This window comes from Heptranchias perlo, chromosome 31, assembly GCF_035084215.1.
Source record: "Heptranchias perlo isolate sHepPer1 chromosome 31, sHepPer1.hap1, whole genome shotgun sequence".
Lineage (NCBI taxonomy): Eukaryota > Metazoa > Chordata > Chondrichthyes > Hexanchiformes > Hexanchidae > Heptranchias > Heptranchias perlo.
Genome location: NC_090355.1, coordinates 24,727,941 through 24,748,232, shown reverse-complemented (window position 1 = coordinate 24,748,232; position 20,292 = coordinate 24,727,941). Strand labels below are relative to the sequence as shown.

Genomic DNA, 20,292 nt, shown 5'->3' with positions numbered 1-20,292 from the left:
CAGCTCTCTGCTGTAGTCTAAACAACTTGGACTCTGTATTCTGGGTAAGAAGATTTTACATGGGAAATAAACTCCACAGAGTCCTTCATTAGCATTTGCCCATCTCGTGGTACAGCAGGAAGGGAGTTGAGGAACGGTGAGAAACCAGTCCTAATTATATGATTTTCTTCCCCTTGATACAGGCTGATACAAAAGGGAGATAGAAAGATATTGTTCACAATTAATCCAAAGTTGACCTCCTGAAATATACCTCTTGCGGTGACATATCTGTTAATTAAAATAGGTTTCACAGTTATCAGGACAGTCTCTCAGGAATCAGGCAATTCACACCCCTTCAGGAAACAGATACATTGCCAGGGTCTTGCTTGTGGGACCCCCAGATGAATCAGTTGTAACGGTAATCGATTGAAGATAAGGAATTGGTATATAAGGAATTGATCAATGCTAATTATTTCGAACACCTGGGTGAATTTTGTGTCTCCCAAAACTTGTTTAGTAATCCACATAAACTGGTCAGACAATTCTCTTTGATGTGGAGATGCCGGTGATGGACTGGGATGGACAAATGTAAGGAGTCGCACAGCACCAGGTTATAGTCCAACAGCTTTATTTGAAATCACAAGCTTTCGGAGCTTTCCTCCTTCATCAGGTTCACCTGTGACTCCTTACAATTCTCTTTGAAGCAGCAGATACACACAGTAGTAGCCAGGGATGCAATTTTGAGCGATCCTGAATTTGCATACTGAGCTCAGAGACAATAGCTTCCCCCTAGAGTATCACTGGGAATCCATGTTAGGAAAATAAGGCATCAGATTGGTTAAAAGTCACTTAAAAATACTGAATATACTATGGGGGTTCTTAAGGTCTGGAACTAAACATATCTCAGATCCCAACATCTATTTCTTGGCACTAATTCAGTGTATTGTATTATCTGGGTCTCACTTTTTACAAAAAAAAATTAAAATGAAGCAGTCCTGCCATGGAGAGAAGATGTAAAGTTATAATTAAAGCAAAATACTACAGATGCTGGGATTCTGAGCAGGTCAGGCAGAATCTGTGGAGAGAGAAACAGGGTTAACGTTTCAGGTCGATTCAATCACTCCTTTCCCCTGGCTCTGTACTTGCTTAAAACCCATTAATCCCTAACATCTTCCAGTTCTGATGAAAGGTCATCGACCTGAAACGTTAACTCTGTTTCTCTCTCTACAGATGATGCCTGACCTGCTCAGCATTTCCAGCATTTTCTGAGTTTAAAGTTATAATGCTGTTGGCCCAGAGATACTGAAATCAAGTAGTTTAAGTGTAAATATGCCACAGTGAAGTGCTAATCCATTCTATCACAGAATCAATGACACTACCATTGTACTTGATAACAAAATGAATATTATGATCAGAAAATGAGAATCCCCTGGTAACTCCAGAAGCATATCCATGTGCTGAAGGTTAATTCTGCATGCAGCTGGGAGGAATGAGGTGCCTACATGGTCTGGAGGTGGGGCTTCTGAGGGTCTCCATGCAGAAGCACCCTGGTCCCCCACCCTTTCCCCCCCTAAGCCCCATCTATTTCATAAGCAAAACCAAGGCACTGGCTCCCATTCTGTTGTTTATGTGGAAATATTAATGTAATGTATCTGATGTAATAATGGTTGTCCTCAGCTTTCTCTGCTCCTGTCATTTTATTTTATTGTATCACTTTTAAGGAACTGGGGGGAAAAAAAAATCTCCTGAGCAGGAGTTTGCTGAACTCGGCCTCCTTAAGTTCTTTAATAAGATGCTTATCTGAGGTGAATATGTTTACTCAGCCGGCTATCTCCTTCTCAGATCTGCTGTTGTTTGTAGCTGTGAATGAGGCTGGCAATAGACTGTTGAAGAGTCTCTTTTGTAGCAGAGCTGATTTTATTTTTGCAGTCAGTAAACATTTTGCTTTAGGCAGCCCAGTGGCTACATTGCTGGAGCCAAGTTTAAATTGGAGGCGTCACTGACATTTGCACATAGCTTTCCCCTGGATGTGATCCTTTGGACAATGCCACCAATATTCATCAGTAGGCAGTATCTGTTTTCAGGCCTATCCTGAGCCATCTTGGTTTGTCTTGTTTCTTTTTGCTAATAATCCCAACTCGCCCACATCACCAGTTTACTGGGGAAATTGTAAGGCTGAACTTTGACTGATTCATCTCCGTAGGAGAAAGGGAAGGAAAAATGATCCAGGAAGAGAGAGGATGGGAGTCCAGTCTCTATCTTTCGCCTAGAGACAACTGGGCCAATGTTGGTCACTGCTCGGATGTGGCTTCTCGGAGCCGTTTTGAGGCTCTGTGTGGGGATGTGGGCAGCAATGTTCAAGCCTCCTGACCAAGGAAGATGGTATGGATTTGGGCAGTAAATGGGGTAGAGGGTGCTTAGAAAGTAGGTAAAGAAAAATCTCTTCACAATAAAGTATTTTGAGAAATCGGAAATGTAGATAATGAATTCATCTGACAGACACTTTAAACCTATGTTCTAAATGTGTGAAATCCATGTCTGATGTTTATTATTTCAGTAAGGTCTCAGAAACTGTACTGTGACCCTGTGAATCACAGGCTGCTTGTCCATACAATGTTGTTTAAAGTGGGTGAAATACCAGAGGGTTTCCAGTGCCCCTGGAACTGTGCCTCAGCAAGAATCAGTGACTCCAGGAGTGAAAGAGCGAAGTAGAGGAAATATTAGATTTATGTACAGCAATTCATAGAGCTTTGAATGACAATTCTCTGTGTGCCTTTTTGTTTAAAACACATTTAGCCCCCATGAAATGCAGCAATTAACCAAGTTTAACCAGTTTAATATATTGATTGATATTGCTGGGAGAATTATTTTTGGCTTGTCTTCTTGTGATGAGATTGATAAATGGAAGACCCGGCAGAGTCTGATTCTTTTCCCATTAACACTGATTCCCCAGGGCACTGATCTCTGTCTACTACGTTGTTACTCCTCCATATCCAACATTTCACCCACTCATCGTCCAACTCTTATTAGTTTTGGCTAATGATTCCACTCTACATACATCAAATTTCCTTCAGATTGCATGCCTTCAGTGCTCACAACCTCCAATCCCCACAGTGCACAACTGAATCACTATATTTTCCTGGCTTTCATTTGGGGGAAATGAACATTTTCTATCTTTCAATCCTTCAGATAGTTTCATCCTGTCTCTTGCAATTCTAACTAACAGCTCCACCCTTGGTACTTCTTCCTCCATTGACATTATTGTCTTCATTATTTCCTCTCATCTCAAATGGAACTCTCGTATCTTCTCCACTGGTGAAACTGCGTCCAAGAAGCTTGGTTTCCACTTTCATGTTAAACCATCCTTTTGCCTCAATAACTCAACTTCTATAAAGCCTGAGTCTGTTCAAGAGCTAAAGGTTGCTCCCAGATCTTGGGAGGATCTTCTTGCTCCTCTCACGAACTTGCGCACAGGATCTAAGATAAATCAGGATCTGATAAACGATATGCCTCTTGCTTCCAGTCACTTTCCTTTGCAACATTTCTCTATTTTGTTAATATTACAGCGGTTAGTGCTGCCCTGGACTTAACCTTGTCATCAGGTTGCGGGTTCAAGCCCCACTCCAGAGACATGAGCACATAATCTAGGCTGGCACTTCAGTGCAGCACTGAAGGAGTCCCCGTGTCCTGACAACATTCATCCCTTAACCAGCACCATCAAAAACAGATTAACTGGTCATTTATCTCATGGCTGTTTGTGGAACATTGCTCTGCGCAGATTGGCTGCTGAGTTTGCCTACACTATAATAATGACTGCACTTTGAAAGTAATTCATTGGTTGTGAAGTGCTTAGGGATGTTATGAGGACATGCAAGGTGCTTTATAAATGCAAGTTCTTTCTTATCTTTCTTGCTCCTCCCAAGTTTCAGATATGCTGACCCGCTTGCCCTTCCACTCTCTACATCCTCACTGTGTTGAACTCGACACTCATCCCCATCTCCAATTGTAACCTATTCTTTCCCAGAACCTCAAAACTGTGGCACTCCTCGCCTCCCTCGGTCTTTTCTTCCTACTACAGTCTTCATGTTGTAGAACCCAAGCTGATGTCACCTAATCACTGATTCCAGATCCATCTCGTCTTCTCTTTTCCTCCCTTCAGCCTTGATGGTGCTTCACACTGTGGGCCTTGACCAATCACCTTGGTTTCTCAATTAAAAAAGGACGTATTTGCTCTTGAATCCAGAAGTCTGATAAAATGCCACGCTAATCTTACAGAAGCAAAACACTTGCTTCTATTAAACATTTAATTAACATGTTGTTAATAATGGAGGAGGCTGTCAGCTTCCATTTACAGGGAATACATTTACATTCTCTGGTGCAAATTGCAGTGACATGTCACTATGAGCATGATTATTTGTGGCTTGTGAAATTCAGAAACAAAAACAACTTGGATTTATAAACACTCACCAAATCGGCACTGGGATGAGAAACATGTGTTATTTTATTCCCTAGATTACTTGGTATGTTACACAAATTATGTAGAGGCATGCCGCAGCTGATGCAGATATTGCTATTAAATTAAAATATTTAAATTTTCTTTAGTTTAGAATCTATCAGTTCAAAGCAGTCCTTATATGTTAGTTCCTGGGCTTCACTGTCGTATGTTCCTGAGTCGCTCTTAGTTGTCCACTTTTGGTCCAGTCTGCTGCCTCCCAGCTCCTGACCAGTCACTGGTGTCGTGATGATTTGGGGGAGGGGGAGGTCCGTCATCTGTGGCTATAGCCTTTTTATCTTTGTCCAATTTTCTGCCCTTGTCTGCTGAAGGCACTAACTCCTTGTTGGGATAAGGACCAATTGTAGTGCCCTTGGCTCTATAGAGCAGCCAACTCAGAACACAGCAGGGATCAAACCTGGAACATCCGCGGCCTTTACGGCTCAGCTACTCATTATCTTAGCCAGCTGAGCCCTCTAAGTGCTTGACTGCAGCCTGTAATTCTTCATATACACTGGGCAGTCTCATGATGAGGTATCGAAACCCCTAATGAAAGAAAGACTGACTTGCATTTCTGTAGCACCTTTCACAACCTCAGGACGTCCCACCGTGCTTTACAGCCAATGAAATACTTTTGAAGTATAGTCACTGTTGTAACGTAGGAAATGTTACAACTAATTTGCATACAGCAAGGTCCCACAAACAGCAATGTGTTAATGGCCAAATCATCTGGTGTTTGTTGAGCAATAAATATTGGCCAGGACACCCGGGAGATCTCCCCTGCACTTCTTCAAAATAGTACCATGGGATCTTCTACGTCCACCTGAGAGGGCCACTGTTTAACATCTCATGTGGAAGACAGCACCTCCGACAGAAATCCCTAATGGTCCAATTGGATGGAATGTAGGCTGTGGAGGTCTAATAGTGGACATGGGCCTGCTGCAAGTTGATTAAGGTGGTCGGGGGAGGGGATCTGATCCCAATGGTCTATAGTTCAGCGATCCACGATGGTGTAAGTATGTCGTGTCTTCATGTCGGCAGCTAATCCCAACTCTTGTGTTAATGCAGGGTTTGCGCTGTGAGGTCCCAAGCAGAGTAAGATTCAAACGACCTATTAACAGAACACTGAACAAACGCTACAGTCCCTTGGACGTGCTTCTTTTAACCTTTAGTGTCAGCACCAAACCCCAGTCAGCACACTTTCAGGCAGATAAAGCAATCCCAAGAGAAGGTTGCTAAGCTGTGCGATAATTTTTCCGAATTAGGCAAATTAGTTCATGCTGAGCTCTCCCAGGGAGGTTACACACAGACACTGGAGAGAAGATGCTGCTTTTCAAAGGAATCAGAAGACTGGCCAAGTTTTGATGTGGTCAGTCACATTATCTGAAGTCCTGAGCTGTTACATGCCTTCTAACCCTCTCCTACCTGTGGGTTTCTGCCACTGCCTCCCAGAGTTCCACCGTGGGCTGGGAGGGCAGGGGTGGCATTTCTCCAGAGCTAATGTCAGTCTGTGATTGGCTGATAGAATGACAGTGACTGCACTTCAAAAAGCAAAGTAATCCATTGTTTGTAAAGCACTCTGGGGTGACCTGAGGACGTGATAAAATGCAAATTCTGTTTGTCTGTCTGTCTGTCTGTCTTTAGAGGGCATATTAGCAGGACTAGATGGACAAAATACATATCTGCTCTCTCCAAATCAGAGGACCACCCTGAAAACCAGGACCCACTTGGTCTGTCCGAGAAGTGACAAAAACCTCGAAGCTGAGGTGCTTCGATCCAAGTGTGAGCTGCTTCAATCCAAGCTGTGACACATCTGGATAATGAAGGGAGTGCCTGTTCCACTGGCGGACTGGGGCGGTGTTACTCAGTTCTAGTTTCAGATAGTATTTCATCACTTCCCAAAGAGAAGTTTGCCAGATATCCTGGCCAACATTCAACCTTCGACCAACACTTCCCCACCCCACCCCACCCCCCCAAAAAAGTTAACTGGTCATTTACCTCACTGCTGTTTGTGGAACCCTGGTTTTGTGCAAAAATTGGCTGTCATGATTTCCTACATAATGACAGAGACGACACTTCAAAAGTAGTCCATTGTGAAGTGCTTTGGGATGTCCTGAGGACGTGAAAAACACTATGTAATTGCAAGTTCTTTCAAACTTCTTAATTCTATGATGTGGAGATGCCGGTGATGGACTGGGGTGGACAAATGTAAGGAATCTTACAACACCAGGTTATAGTCCAACAGTTGGACTATAACCTGGTGTTGTAAGATTCTTAATTCTAATTTGTTGACTTTCAGTGAGTTGCCTTGACACAGCTCCGTATGGTGCTGCCGATAGCTCAAGAATGAACTTGCCTGAGCTTTAGAAATTAAAAACTGTGAACAGTTCATCCCCAGAGCCAGGTTACGTTGTCAACTGCTGGCAAAATCATTACACCTCTCACAGGATTAATCTTGCTGAAGCTTGTAGAGGGGAAAATAACTTGACAGTGTTTAAAGGGAACAGGAAATGGCTTCTAGCTGCATCGAGTAGCTGGTGCCGTTTGCCCTTATCTTATACTTGGCCTTTTTATGAGAAGTAACTTGAATAAAGCTATGGTTAATAAACAATAGTGTAAACCTGTCATCCAGGAATGAGTGAGCTAACCAGTGTGAAATGTAATTTAAGTAACAATGACACTTGCAGGATCACAGAACACATTTCCCATTGTTATTGAAATGTATATTATACAGGCTATAGAAGTCAAGCAGTTTTCAGGAGTCAAATGTTTCTTCCCTGTAGGCATCGATGCTACATCTCGCAGTTCTTTTGAATAGGATCCAGTTTGTTTTGTTTCTGTAACTGGAAATGAGGGCTGAGCAAAGCCAGATTTCAGACCTAGATTTGGATTGTGAGCTATTTTCACTGATCTGGATTTAGATTTCTTGAGCAGTTTCAGGTTGCACTGACCCAGCCCTGTGTACACGTTTCCCATTGTTACTGAGACTTAACATTGCCCAGGCTATGGATGTCCAACATCGGATGAGTGGAGTTACTGTCTCTAGTCAGAATTCGCCGCAGTTGGTAGTCTGGACTCAGCTAGTGAAAGGGTTACACTTTGATGCCCTAATTGTTGCAGCAGACCAATTTTAGATGAACATCAAATCATCAACTTGGCAGCACAGGCATCAGACCATCTGTCTCGCCAACAGATGGAACTTGGTCCAGGACCCAGCGTGCCCATCACTTGCGCCTGCCTGTTCACGCAGGGAGCAGACCTGGTTTATGTAGGCTGGGCCACCCGACAGGATGCAACTTCTTGAGGGGAGGTAAAACTGACCTAATTGTCTGCTTCTCTGCTGTAAATGCTTCTCTCCATTACCTGGATAAGAATGCTGATGGTGTGGCATCATCTCACTGACCCTTCCAGCTGAAGCAGGCTGCACAGGACGAAACCGGGAAAATAGAGGGGAGAAACCGGAGATAAAAGAACGTGCTTAAAATAAATATCTATTAGGAGGAAATAAAACTGAGAATGTCTAAACCACGTACAGAAACCCTATGTATTTGTATGTGTGTGTATAAGGATGAGACACTCCTCTATTTTTTTTAAAGACATTCCCCCCCCCCCGCCCACTATTTTGGGTTTCCACTATTATGATCTATCCCTGGCTAAGAAGGCAGCGGGGCAACCTGCTCCCTGGTCTCCTCCAGTACCACTGTGTCTCCCAGTCATTTAGGGGTGTGCAAGAATAGTCCTTGGTCACTCTTCTTTTAAATTTCATTCATTTTCTTTGTTTCTCTCCCTCTCTTTCTCCCCCTCCCTCCCCCCTCCACCCCCCACCCCCGTGTCTGTTCTACGCTGGTACAGCAAGGCCGAGGTGGAGGTTTGGTGGCTGTTCCTTAGTTCGGGCTGACTTTCCTTCTTTAGTGATCCAGCACAGGTTTTTCTCAGGGTTCCTATAGTCATGTAGCTCTGGATTGGCATTTTCTGTTGCACAGCTGGTGGTGCAGCAACACCTGGTACCAACACAGTGATTGATTTTTAGTTGGTTTACACCAGACAACCAGCTCCACATCATGTTCAGACTGCAGCTCTTAAAAAATCTTTACTAATTGTGTGTGGTCTTTCTCCCCTGGGGCCACCTGCATTGGGAATAGATTGCATCGAAAAACTAACTTCTCCCGTCGCCCTTAAAGTTACATTTCTGTTCATACTGATATCCTTTCAGATTTGACAGTCTCTGTACTCAAGGTCTCTATACTTTCATTAATTTTCCAGTTTCTCGTTGAAACCTACCTCTCTAACGACCACTGCTGGGCACCTCCCCTAACCCTCCTCTCCTGCGCCTGCTTGGGTCTGATGCCTAACTGTGTAGCACCTTGGGATGTTTTGGTATGTTAAAGGTGCTTGTTGCTTCTGGAGGGCATCAAAAACGTATTTTAAAAGGACATTGCAGCCGGAAGAACTGCATCAAAGACTGATACATAGAAACTTGGGTCTAGGTATTTTTGTAAACAATTTTACAACACCAAGTTATAGTCCAACGATTTTATTTGAAATCTACAAGCTTTCGGAGGCTTCCTCCTTCCTCAGGTAAAATGTAGGTATGAAAGACTTCAGAACAAAAGCGATTCCTTTTATTTAATTTTCATTTTACCTTTTTTCTCTCCTGCAGAAGACTTGTTCTGATCTCCTGCTCATTAGATCATGAATAGTCAGATGTCATATGGTGTCATTGGGGTTTGTTACTTTCTGGCTAAAGTCCATCCTTTTTAACATAAGTCTTCCTTTTTCTCGCCACCCCTCCAAAAAGTAGAATAAGTGCAATTGGAGGAGAAAAATTAGGAATGTTCATTGCTCAGATTTAATTTCCTTTTTTTTAAGCCTTGTTGTTCAAAATGTATTTCTCAGGACCTTTTAAACCAAATTAAACAAAATTTTAAGAAGATGTTTTGGTTTAAACTGTGATGAAATCTCTTACTGATTTATTCTGTTATGTCTGTGCTTCTGTAGAGATTGTTTATTGGATAGAACAACACACAATCTCTCAGCTTCAGATGTGCACACTGGGCTTTTACTTTGCTTCTCCTGCTTTCTGTTCTAAATCTCTTACATTTAATCGTGTATCTCTTACATTTAATCGTGTATCTCTTACATTCCATCACGGCACACTGGAGATGATGTGGGGTGAGATAGGAGAGGTGGATGCGAGTCCGTGAACACTGAGCCCGATGCCGAACAGAAATAAAGTTCTATCCTTCACGTATAGCACCCTCCCAAAAGATACTTGTTTTCTTTTCAGCTTGTAGGTTAAAGCTGTAAAATTGAGAATGATTGTGCACCTCACCTGGAAGATATGTTCAGTGTGCCTGCCAACATATTGCTTCTAATGGCACGTTGTAGGCTTTGAACAAATGAGTTTATTCATGGGAACCACCAAACTCAAATTTTAAATGACTACTTTAGTCACTACTCTTGCTGTAATCAGACCGGAATGCTTCTCGGACAGGTTATTATAGAGGTATCAGAAACATGGCTATCAGCAACCAGATTTCATGGATATTTCCTTACGCTATATAAAAATACATGGAAGTTACGACACAGAAACAGGCCATTCGGCCCAAGTAGTCCATGTTGGTGTTTACCCTTCGCATGAGCAAATAGTTCTAATCACATTTACCCACCCTGTTTCCATATCCCTTCGACTCTTTTTTTCCTTCATCTACCTATCCAATCTAATCGTGAATGTTGACACAGTTTTTGACTCAACCACTAACCCTGGAAGTGAATTCCACAGCCTCACAACTCTCTGTGTAAAGAGGTTTCTCCTGCCCTCTGTTCTAAATCTCTTCCGTATAATCTGGTGTCTGTCACTCCAGCGCATTAGAGAAAACTCATATTTTCATTATCAACGACTCACTGTATGCTCCTGGGGGGGGGGATGATGTCCTGGCACCTACTGTAAATATGCGGAGAATCTGTGAATAGTGCTGCAGTGTAATTCTGCAAGCAGAGATGGCTGAGTCTTTCCATGGATTGCAGAGGGCCTCCAGTGGCTGAGATCTGGTACTGCCACATTACAACGCTGGGCAGGGCCTGCCTGATTTGAGAGCCACTAGCTCGCATAAAAATGTTTGAGCTTGGGCTCAGTGAGAAAGTTGCCATTAATAAGTAGAATTGTGTGAGGAACTAACCCGGAGACCCCCTATGAATACTGACACACTTCTGGGGACCCCCTGTAAATACTGACACACCTCCTGTAAATACTGACACGCACTCCTGGGGACCCCCTGTAAATACTGACACACTCCTGGGGACCCCCTGTAAATACTGACACACTCCTGGGGACCCCCTGTAAATACTGACACACTCCTGGGGACCCCCTGTAAATACTGACACACTCCTGGGGACCCCCTGTAAATACTGACACACTCCTGGGGACCCCCTGTAAATACTGACACACTCCTGGGGACCCCCTGTAAATACTGACACACTCCTGGGGACCCCCTGTAAATACTGACACACTCCTGAGGACCCCCTGTAAATACTGACACACTCCTGAGGACCCCCTGTAAATATTGACACACTCCTGAGGACCCTCTGTAAATATTGACACACTCCTGGGGACCCCCTGTAAATATTGACACACTCCTGAGGACCCCCTGTAAATACTGACACACTCCTGGGGACCCTGAAAATACTGACACACTCCTGAAGACCCCCTGCAAATACTGACACACTCCTGGGGACCCTACAAATATGGGCACACCCCTAGGGAGCCCCTGCCCAAAATTCTGAAAGTCATTATTGGTTACAGAAAGGAAACCAGGGCTGTCATTTGAGAAAACATTTATTTTATTAGTATACAGAAATAACGTGTTAGTAAGTCCAATACAGGAAAATATACCAATAGAGAATTCTCAAGGCGCTGTGCTTGCCGAGGACAGTATACACAGCCCAAAACTGACAGAAATCTGATGACTTTGTGGAAACCAAGTCAGTTGTGTGCCACAGAATATATTTTGGTCGAATGTAATTTTTTTGTGACCAGGCTAGTGGCACAAAAGACATGTTTCTGGGTGCAGATCGACCCCCGACTACCTGCATCTGAGGTCTGACAGGTTGAAGGGATAACTAGAATCATACTTTCCTACATCATTACAGAAACTAAACCTAATAATATCATTTGATTGATCTGCACCACCAGCTGTTTTTGCAAACCTTTAAGTTTGTGTATTCAATGACACAGTATTCATTCCTCTGGCTTAATTTGGATCAAATGGTGAAAGTAAAAAGGCAACATTCCTGGGGGGTTGTTCTATTATCAATTTGCAATGCTTAGCAAACGCAACAGGCCCACATTATCGATTCGCTGTCTGCACAAAGTAATTTGTCTGCTGAGTGCAGCCATTATTACGAGCTGAATGGGACCTTTGAAAGACCTGATCTTTAATGAGAGATCATCTGGAGCGGGTTCCCACTCGCACAGCTACTACTGCTGTTGCCGCTCACATCCTTATCTGTTACTGACAGCTGTAAAATCCAGCTGAGCCGTGGAGTAATGCTGATACTGTTTTATTCCCAGTACGAGTTCAAAACCAAGAATATTAAGAAGAAAAAGGTGAGCATCATGGTGTCTGTGGACGGAGTGAAGGTCGTTCTGAGGAAAAAGCAAAAGGCAAGTTCATCACTTAGCACTTTCCCGAGAAATTTTACTATTAACTGCTGCATATGCATCTGTTGCTTTGAGTTTAATCTTTCACTGGTTTTTGTCTTCAACCCCATTTGTGTTATTCTCACATACACAAGCTCTGTGTCAGGGGTCGACTGTGGCTGTGCGGCACCAGAGTAAACCCCAAAGTACATCGGGCACATCCAGTTGCAGCAATACAGAAAATGTGGGAAATGCTTTGCCGGTTGGTCAGCATCTGCAATAAATCAGATGGATTAGTTGTTCCATCCATTGCTGCTTTCTGTAGTGCTCCCTGGGTAGCACATGCTTACGGTGTACTTGTGCATCCTTGGATCCAATTTCTACCGCATTCAGCTTCAACTTGGACAGTTGAACGCACCATCCTGACTTGGAAATATATCGCCGTTCCTTCATTGTCGCTGGGTCAAAATCCTGAAACTACCGACCTAACAGCACTGTGGGAGAACCTTCACCACACGAACTGCAGTGGTTCAAGAAGGCGGCTCACCACCACCTTCTCAAGGGCAGTTAGGGATGGGCAATAAGTGCTGGCGATGCCCATATCCCAAGAATGAATAAAAAAAGGTTCAGAATGCAGGACAATTGGGGGAAGCAGTAAGGAGCTGGGCAAATGCATGCATCACTTGTTTAAATGAAGCCAGGCAGAATTATGTGTTGGGACTGAAATGTACTGAAGGTAATCGCTGTGTTTTTATTGGCACTGCAGATGGCATCAGTGCATCACCACATAAAACCAACATTTGTCATCTTCTAGAAATCTGCCTTCGCCTTCCAGTAATTCAACACAACACAGGGGAAGTGATTAGGGGAAGTGCCCTCAATCTGAGTCCCATTGCCACCATATTTATTTACTATAGATACCAATGCACTTTAGGAAAAATTGCACCTATGCCAAAACATTTCAACAATGTGCCAATGTAACTCTTAAATTACTGTCTCAAACTGCTCCCATCAGCTGCTGTACTCCACCTAGTGTTACACCATCCAAAGTAATCACTCCCAGACACAATCCACAGTCTGAGTTTGGAAGGCCAGTAATTATAGTGTTGGGTGTTTTCACAGTTCAAGGGGCATGTAGTACAAAAAAATTCATGCAACCACCATTAAGTACGGAACTTAAAGCAGACCGGAGGGAGGTGTACAGTGGTGTTCCCCAGGGGTCGGTGCTGGGATCACTGCTTTTCTTGATATATCTTAATGTGGACTTGGGTGTACAGGGCACAATTTCCAAATTTGCAGATTTCCAAAACTTGGAAGGGTAGTAACCAGTGAGGAGGATAGTGATAGACTTCAAGAGGATATCGACGGGCTGGTGGCATGGGCGGACATGTGGCAGATGAAATTTAACACAGAAAAATGCGAAGTGATACATTTCCGTAGGAAGAACGAGGAGAGGCAATATAAACTAGAGGGCACAACTCTGAAAGGGGTACAGGAACAGAGAGATATGGGGGTATATGTACACAAATCGTTGAAGGTGGCAGGGAAGGTTGAGAAAGTGGTTAAAAAAGCATACGGGATCCCGGCTTTGTAAATAGAGGCATAGAGTACAAAAGTATGGAAGTCATAATGAACCTTTATAAAACACTGGTTCGGCCACAACTGGAGTATTGTGTCCAGTTCTGGGCACCGCACTTTAGGAAAGATGTGAAGGCCTTAGAAAGAGTGCAGAAGAGATTTACTAGAATGATTCCAGGGATGAGGGGCTTTAGTTACGTGGATAAACTGGAGAAGCTGGGGTTGTTCTCCTTGGAACAGAGACAGTTGCGAGGGGATTTGATAGAGGTATTCAAAATCATGAAGGGTCTAGACAGAGTAGATGGAGAGAAACTGTTCCCATTGGTGGAAGGGTCAAAAACCAGAGGATATAGATTTAAGGTGATTGACAAAAGAACCAAAGGTGACATGAGGAAAATCTTTTTTACACAGCGAGTGGTTGGGATCTGGAATGCACTGCCCGAGGGGGTGGTGGAGGCAGATTCAATCATGGCCTTCAAAAGGGAACTGGATAAGTACTTGAAAGGAAAAAAATTTCAGGGCTACGGGGAAAGGGCGGGGGAGTGGGACTAGCTGGATTGCTCTTGCACAGAGCCAGCGCGGACTCGATGGGCCGACTGGCCTCCTTCCGTGCTGTAACCTTTCTATGATTCTATGATTAACCTTGCAGAAATCCTAGTGTTACAAACTCTGGGGCGACACCAGATACTCCCTCAGATTCAGAATCACAGGTCTCTCCCATAAACGGACACCACGTTCTTCACGACCAGGAGCTTCCTGTTACCATCTTGTTATGTAATAGCATGATCTGCGGAAAATACAACGAAACCCCTCGCTATGTGAGCTGAGTATTGTAATCTCACATATGCCCCTACATGCACTTCCCCTAACATCCAGTAGGCGGACTGATGAACACCCTAGTACGACAAGGCTAATTGTAAAGCAACAAACTTTTTTTAAAACATAACATATGAACAAACAGAATAAAGTTCACAGCGAATTTCAATCTATTTCATAACAGTTCTCACATCATAGAAAATAAGCAAGCACGTCACACTATTACAATTAGCTGGCTCAGTTCACTTACTAACTAGCAAATCTCTGAAATTATTTGGCACTAAATGCAAGGAGAGAATTCTTTCCCACTGTTTCTACCTGATTTCCTCAGACCGTGTAAGCTTATCCCAGCTAGACAGGAAGCCAAAGACCTGACCTCTGACCCTTCCGCAATGACCTCTCAAGCTAACAATTGAACCCTCCTAGGTGTAGGATCCTGGCATCTGACCCCTGCTGAGCTCATGTGAATGAAGCTATTCCAACATTTGTGTGGATGTTTACTGGATAAACTGATGTGGAACGCAGGAAACACCCCTTTGGACGGAAGCTTCCTCTGAATCTAATCTGCATTCCCAGAATCTGTGCGTCATGGATTTAACCTCTTGTGAGCGGAATTTAATCTACTAATATTATCATATAGATTGATCCAAAATCCTTCCTAGGCCAAATAGTCAGAGATCCCAAAACTGATAACCTGATAATGCTGCATGTGTGAAGTCAGACTCCCTCACATTCCACCCAGGAAGCCACAGTTCATTGATTTAAAAATCATCAATTCAAAATAAAATGGAGTTGTTTTGCAATTCAAAAGAACAAAAATGCAAGAGCTTATTGTTTGAGTGAGTGCTCCTGATCTAAGAAATATAATGTGGGGTCAGGGTATCAAATATAAGGTGAGAGTTTGCATCCCATTAGGGATCGTACTTTGTGCATCTAATAAAGGTAATCTGTTAACAAAAGTTGTTTTCTTGTTCCAGAGGAAGGAGTGGACATGGGATGAGAGTAAGATGCTGGTGATGCACGACCCTGTCTACAGGTACAGCGCTAGCTCTCAATTTATAGGAGAAGTGACAGGTCTGGTTAGTGAAATGCCAGAGAGCAACAACATCTGGTAACAGTCTGCTTCACAGGGGGGCTGACTGGGCACCGAACAGGAATTGGGAATCACTATGAGCACATTGCACTGTACTGGATCCCGGTCACTGTGAGCACATTGCACTGTACTGGATCCCAGTCACTGTGAGCACATTGCACTGTACTGGATCCCGGTCACTGTGAGCACATTGCACTGTACTGGATCCCGGTCACTGTGAGCACATTGCACTGTACTGGATCCCGGTCACTGTGAGCACATTGCACTGTACTGGATCCCGGTCACTGTGAGCACATTGCACTGTACTGGATCCCGGTCACTGTGAGCACATTGCACTGTACTGGATCCCAGTCACTGTGAGCACATTGCACTGTACTGGATCCCAGTCACTGTGAGCACATTGCACTGTACTGGATCCCGGTCACTATGAACGCATTATAGTGCACTTCTATTAATGTGCTTTAAAACTTAGTACCATCAGTTAATTCGAACTACTGGATAATTTGATTTTTTTTAATGCAAAAAAAAACTGAATTATCGGGAATCGACTGTGTTACAAATTTACAAAAATAATTCCTGAAGGCATTAAGTGAGGAAAACTAGGTGGAAGTTAGTGCTTTGAAAACTGGAACGGGTACAGAATATTAGATACTGTGTTCAGGGGCCGGAGTTGTGTATCAGTGCAGTAACAGACCCTTACAATAAACAGAGATGAAGGAACTCAAAGCCTGCTAGAGAGCAATCGCACAGAGGACGGGAGAGGACAGCACAATTAATTTAACAGATTAACGGTGTTAAAATGGCCAAACTGTTGATGCTTTCTACGCCCTGTTGAATATTTGGACTCTCGTGCGATGCAGCCGTACCCATGTGATTTTTAAAATTAAATTCATCTGTTGTTGCAGGCTAAATTGCAGCCAATGCTGCTAATGACAGACCAAGGCCATGGTATTGGAAATAGTGAGAGTTTAGTCGCCTTTGTTTACAGTTGAGAATAACAGATACCCTTAAGCTTGGACAGCTGCTTCATATTAAAGCCTTAAATCAAGGAATTCCTTTTGTAAACAGAGTACAGGATTCATCGTGTATGGTGAGCAATCTCGAAACTGAATTCCATAGCTCTGGGATTGCAATTGTTGGCTGGCGTGTGTGTTCAGGGCGTGCTGGTGCTGCACTCAGACATTTAATTAGCTCTCTCTCCTTTTGTGTCCCCGTTACTGTGTAATGTGGAATATTACAAGTCTGGAGTCCGAGGTGAATAAATTGTGGCTGAGATTGCCTGATCTATCAGGAGCTGCGGTTTCACTGATCTCAGTTTATGGTCAGTCGGAAATTACTTTTTACCACCCAGCTAAGTTTAGTTCTTGTCTGTGGAGAATTATAAGTTGAACATTGCAGACAACCCTATTGCAGAGTTTCCATTTTGTTAGTTAGGGTTTCAGCGGCTGGACTGAATCTGTGAGCCACGTTATACTATCAACAGAGGTGAAGATGAAAAAAATTGATAAGAATTTGGATGTGATTTTAAAAAAAACACCAACATAAAAGTTTTGACACCATTCAGGGTTTGTCTTTAAGCTTTTCCTAACCTGTTTGAATTAAGTTATTTAATACTTTTGTTGTTCTTTCTATGTGCTCCTCAGGCTTTTAAAAATAGAAGTCATACTTTGTTCTTACTAGAAATAGTTTAAAGAAATGTAAGTTTGTCTACACTTTGAAAGTTGACATGTTGGGGCCAAGTGGTCAGGAAGCAGGAATGGAGCCAGGGTAAGTTAATGCTCCCAACTGCTGTGGGTGATGAACCTGGGCAGTTTGTGCACAGTGCGGAGTAATCGTGCAGCAAGTCAGCGCTCTCCAAAGTGCGGATGGCGGATGTAATCAATGATGCCTCAGAAGATAAGGCTTGTGCGACAAAGCTACTGCAAACATAACATTCAGTAAATACATTGTGATGTCAGCTGGGGAGAGAAATCTGTAGAAAGGCAGAAGGTGTCCTGAACCTTGCTTGCACCCGAAAGTTGTCATTTCTGTGCTGCTGTGGTACCCAAAATGGCTGAATCCCAGTGAAATTGGGAAACGCCAATGCATTTGATTGCAGCTGGGAGCCTGGTTACGATGTACTGCTGTTAAGTAACATGCATTCGCAGAATAGCTACAGCAGGAAGGGGATGGGATAAATATATTTAAGCCCACCAATCCATTTTGCAGAAAATAATACTCTTGCATCGTTTTAAATAAAAATGATCTCCTTAGGAAGTAACTGGGACTGCAGCGTTGAGAGCTGACCCAGGCACATCACACCACTAAAGACTGACAAGCCACAGTACCTGGTTTACAGCAGGATCTTGTATCTCTTGGGTTACCTCAGAGCTGAAGACCCCTTCATTCATGTGCCCTGTTTGCGATGTCGCTGGAGTGAGCACATGGGGAGGGAGGCCTGATTCCAGAATGCCGACACGGGGCAATGAAAATCCACATGTGTACAAACATATCCTAGAAAATACCCATGAGTGCAGTCTAGTGTTAATTTGAAGTCGCTTTGTGCTTGGAAAAAAAATTGAATTATCCAGTAGTTTGAATTGGGCAATTTTAATAAATCAGCACAGGAGGGTTTTTTTCAATCAGATAATTCAAATTAAGCAGCTATGAATTAAGACGAGTAGATTGTCTTTTTTTTCCCCATAAAATGGGGATCTACATAGAGGGAAAAAAAGTTCTTCTCGCAGATTTCCCAGACCTTTACTTCATGAATTAGATTGTTTGCGTTTTATCCCTGCATGCTCCAGAGTTTTATGTGTTGTTAGTTAATTGAAAAGGAAGTTTCTGAAGGGAGCACGATTAGTTTCCATGCCCTTTTTCTGTCTTGTATTTTTAATTGTCCTTTTAAGTGATATGTCATGCTGTTGCTTGGTATGAACCTGATCTCAGCTTAAATTGTAATATGCTACCCACTAATTATCAGTGCCTTTCTTTTTATTACTTGGTTTCTAGAATATTCTACGTGTCACATGATTCCCAGGATCTAAAGATATTCAGCTATATTGCCAGGGATGGCATCAGCAACACTTTCCGATGCAATGTGTTTAAATCAAAGAAAAAGGTTTGAACCCTTTTCTTATTTGGTACTTTTTTGTGTGACTGGTGTTGGCTGCACAGTGTGTGGGTGTGCTTTATATTCAGTGCAGAATGCAGATCCATTTTCAATGGCAGAAGTTGCCAAAAAAATAACCTTTCTCTGAAAACGCTAACTTGTTGCTGGGGTAAGGTTTCACTATTGGAGGTTGGTAAAGGCTGAACAGGCTGGGGCTCTTTTTTTCCAGAAAAGAGAAGACTGAGAGGTGACCTGATAGGAGTCTTTAAAATTATGAAGGGGTTTGATTGGGTAGACGTAGAGAAGGTGTTTCCACTTGTGGGGGAGACCAAAACTAGGAACCATAAATATAAGAGAGTCACTAATAAATCCAACAAGGAATTCAGGAGAAACTTCTTTACTCAGAGAGTGCAGAGAATGTGGAACTTGCTACCACAAGGAGTAGTTGAGGCAAATAGCATAGATGCATTTAAGGGGAAGCTAGATAAGTACATGAGGGAGAAAGGAATAGAAGGATATGCTGATAAGGTTAGATGAAGTAAGGTGGGAGGAGGCTCGTTTGGAGATAAACATCTGCAAAGACCTGTTGGTCCGAATGGCCTGTTTCTCTGCTGTAAATTCTATGTAAGTCCTCCAGTACTTTGCCATAACAACAATAACTGTAAATGTAAGTATTATAGCAATATTATAAAGTTACCTTTCTGTCTGGTTTATTTGCAAGTGTATCTGCAGTTTAACAATATTTCTGTCTCAGAGTCAAGCGATGCGAATCGTCCGGACAGTGGGACAGGCCTTTGAGGTCTGTCATAAGCTGAGTTTACAACATGCTGAACAAAATGCTGACGGGCAGGCGGATGGTACAAGTGACGAAGCAACAGAAGAACAACTCGCTAGAGGTAAAGTCAGCCTTTCAAGCATAATCCTGCACACTGGTATAACTCCGATCCAGACTGTGAGGTACCTTGACGTCCAGCGGGTGGGTGTAGCTGTCCAATGGTGCTAATGGAACTAATGGTCATTATTTTAACATTTGATTTCAGAAGCTTGGAGATGCTGCACAGTATCTCTCGTTGTCAAATATAGTGTAGGCTAGTGTTCTGACGTAAGCATTAAGGGATATGGGCCAAAGGCGGGTATATGGAGTTAGATCACAGATCAGCCATGATCTTATCAAATGGCGGAGCAGGCACGAGGGGCTGAATGGCCTACTCCTGTTCCTATGAAGTCTAGTTCTGAAAGTTGGCAGCAGTAATTTCCAGATGGAGTATGAGGAGCTCAGCACTACTGTACAAATAGAACTCCGGTGTCTTATTTTATAATTCATTACACCCACTTCTGGTACATTGGCCATTCGCTGTGGATGTAAGTGTGTAGATCATGATTGAACAACAACCGGCACCAAAAAGACCCATTTCTCTTGGTTATTAGATGGATCACACGGTGCTGCTTCATCAGTACGGAGAGTTTCTGACAGTCCTGTTAATTGGAGAGGAATCACAATACTCCTCAAACCACAGTGGTGTCTCACTCCAGTGAAACAACTCCTAGCCCCATGGAGCGTGGAATTCTCAACATTTCACCCTCTACAATTAAATCCACTTCAG

The 20,292-nt window shown here is 43.1% G+C and overlaps 1 protein-coding gene across 2 annotated transcripts in view; it reads left to right on the top strand.

Moving 5' to 3' along the window:
• Positions 1 to 20,292, top strand: part of si:dkey-34e4.1 (carboxyl-terminal PDZ ligand of neuronal nitric oxide synthase protein) — a 133,941-nt gene that overhangs the window by 72,472 nt on the left and 41,177 nt on the right. For both annotated transcript variants that reach the window (XM_067969750.1, XM_067969751.1), the window contains 4 exons: positions 12,042 to 12,134; positions 15,482 to 15,540; positions 18,589 to 18,697; positions 19,443 to 19,584. In XM_067969750.1, the coding sequence (XP_067825851.1) occupies positions 12,042 to 12,134; positions 15,482 to 15,540; positions 18,589 to 18,697; positions 19,443 to 19,584 (403 nt within the window). The remainder of the gene's footprint in view (positions 1 to 12,041; positions 12,135 to 15,481; positions 15,541 to 18,588; positions 18,698 to 19,442; positions 19,585 to 20,292) is intronic.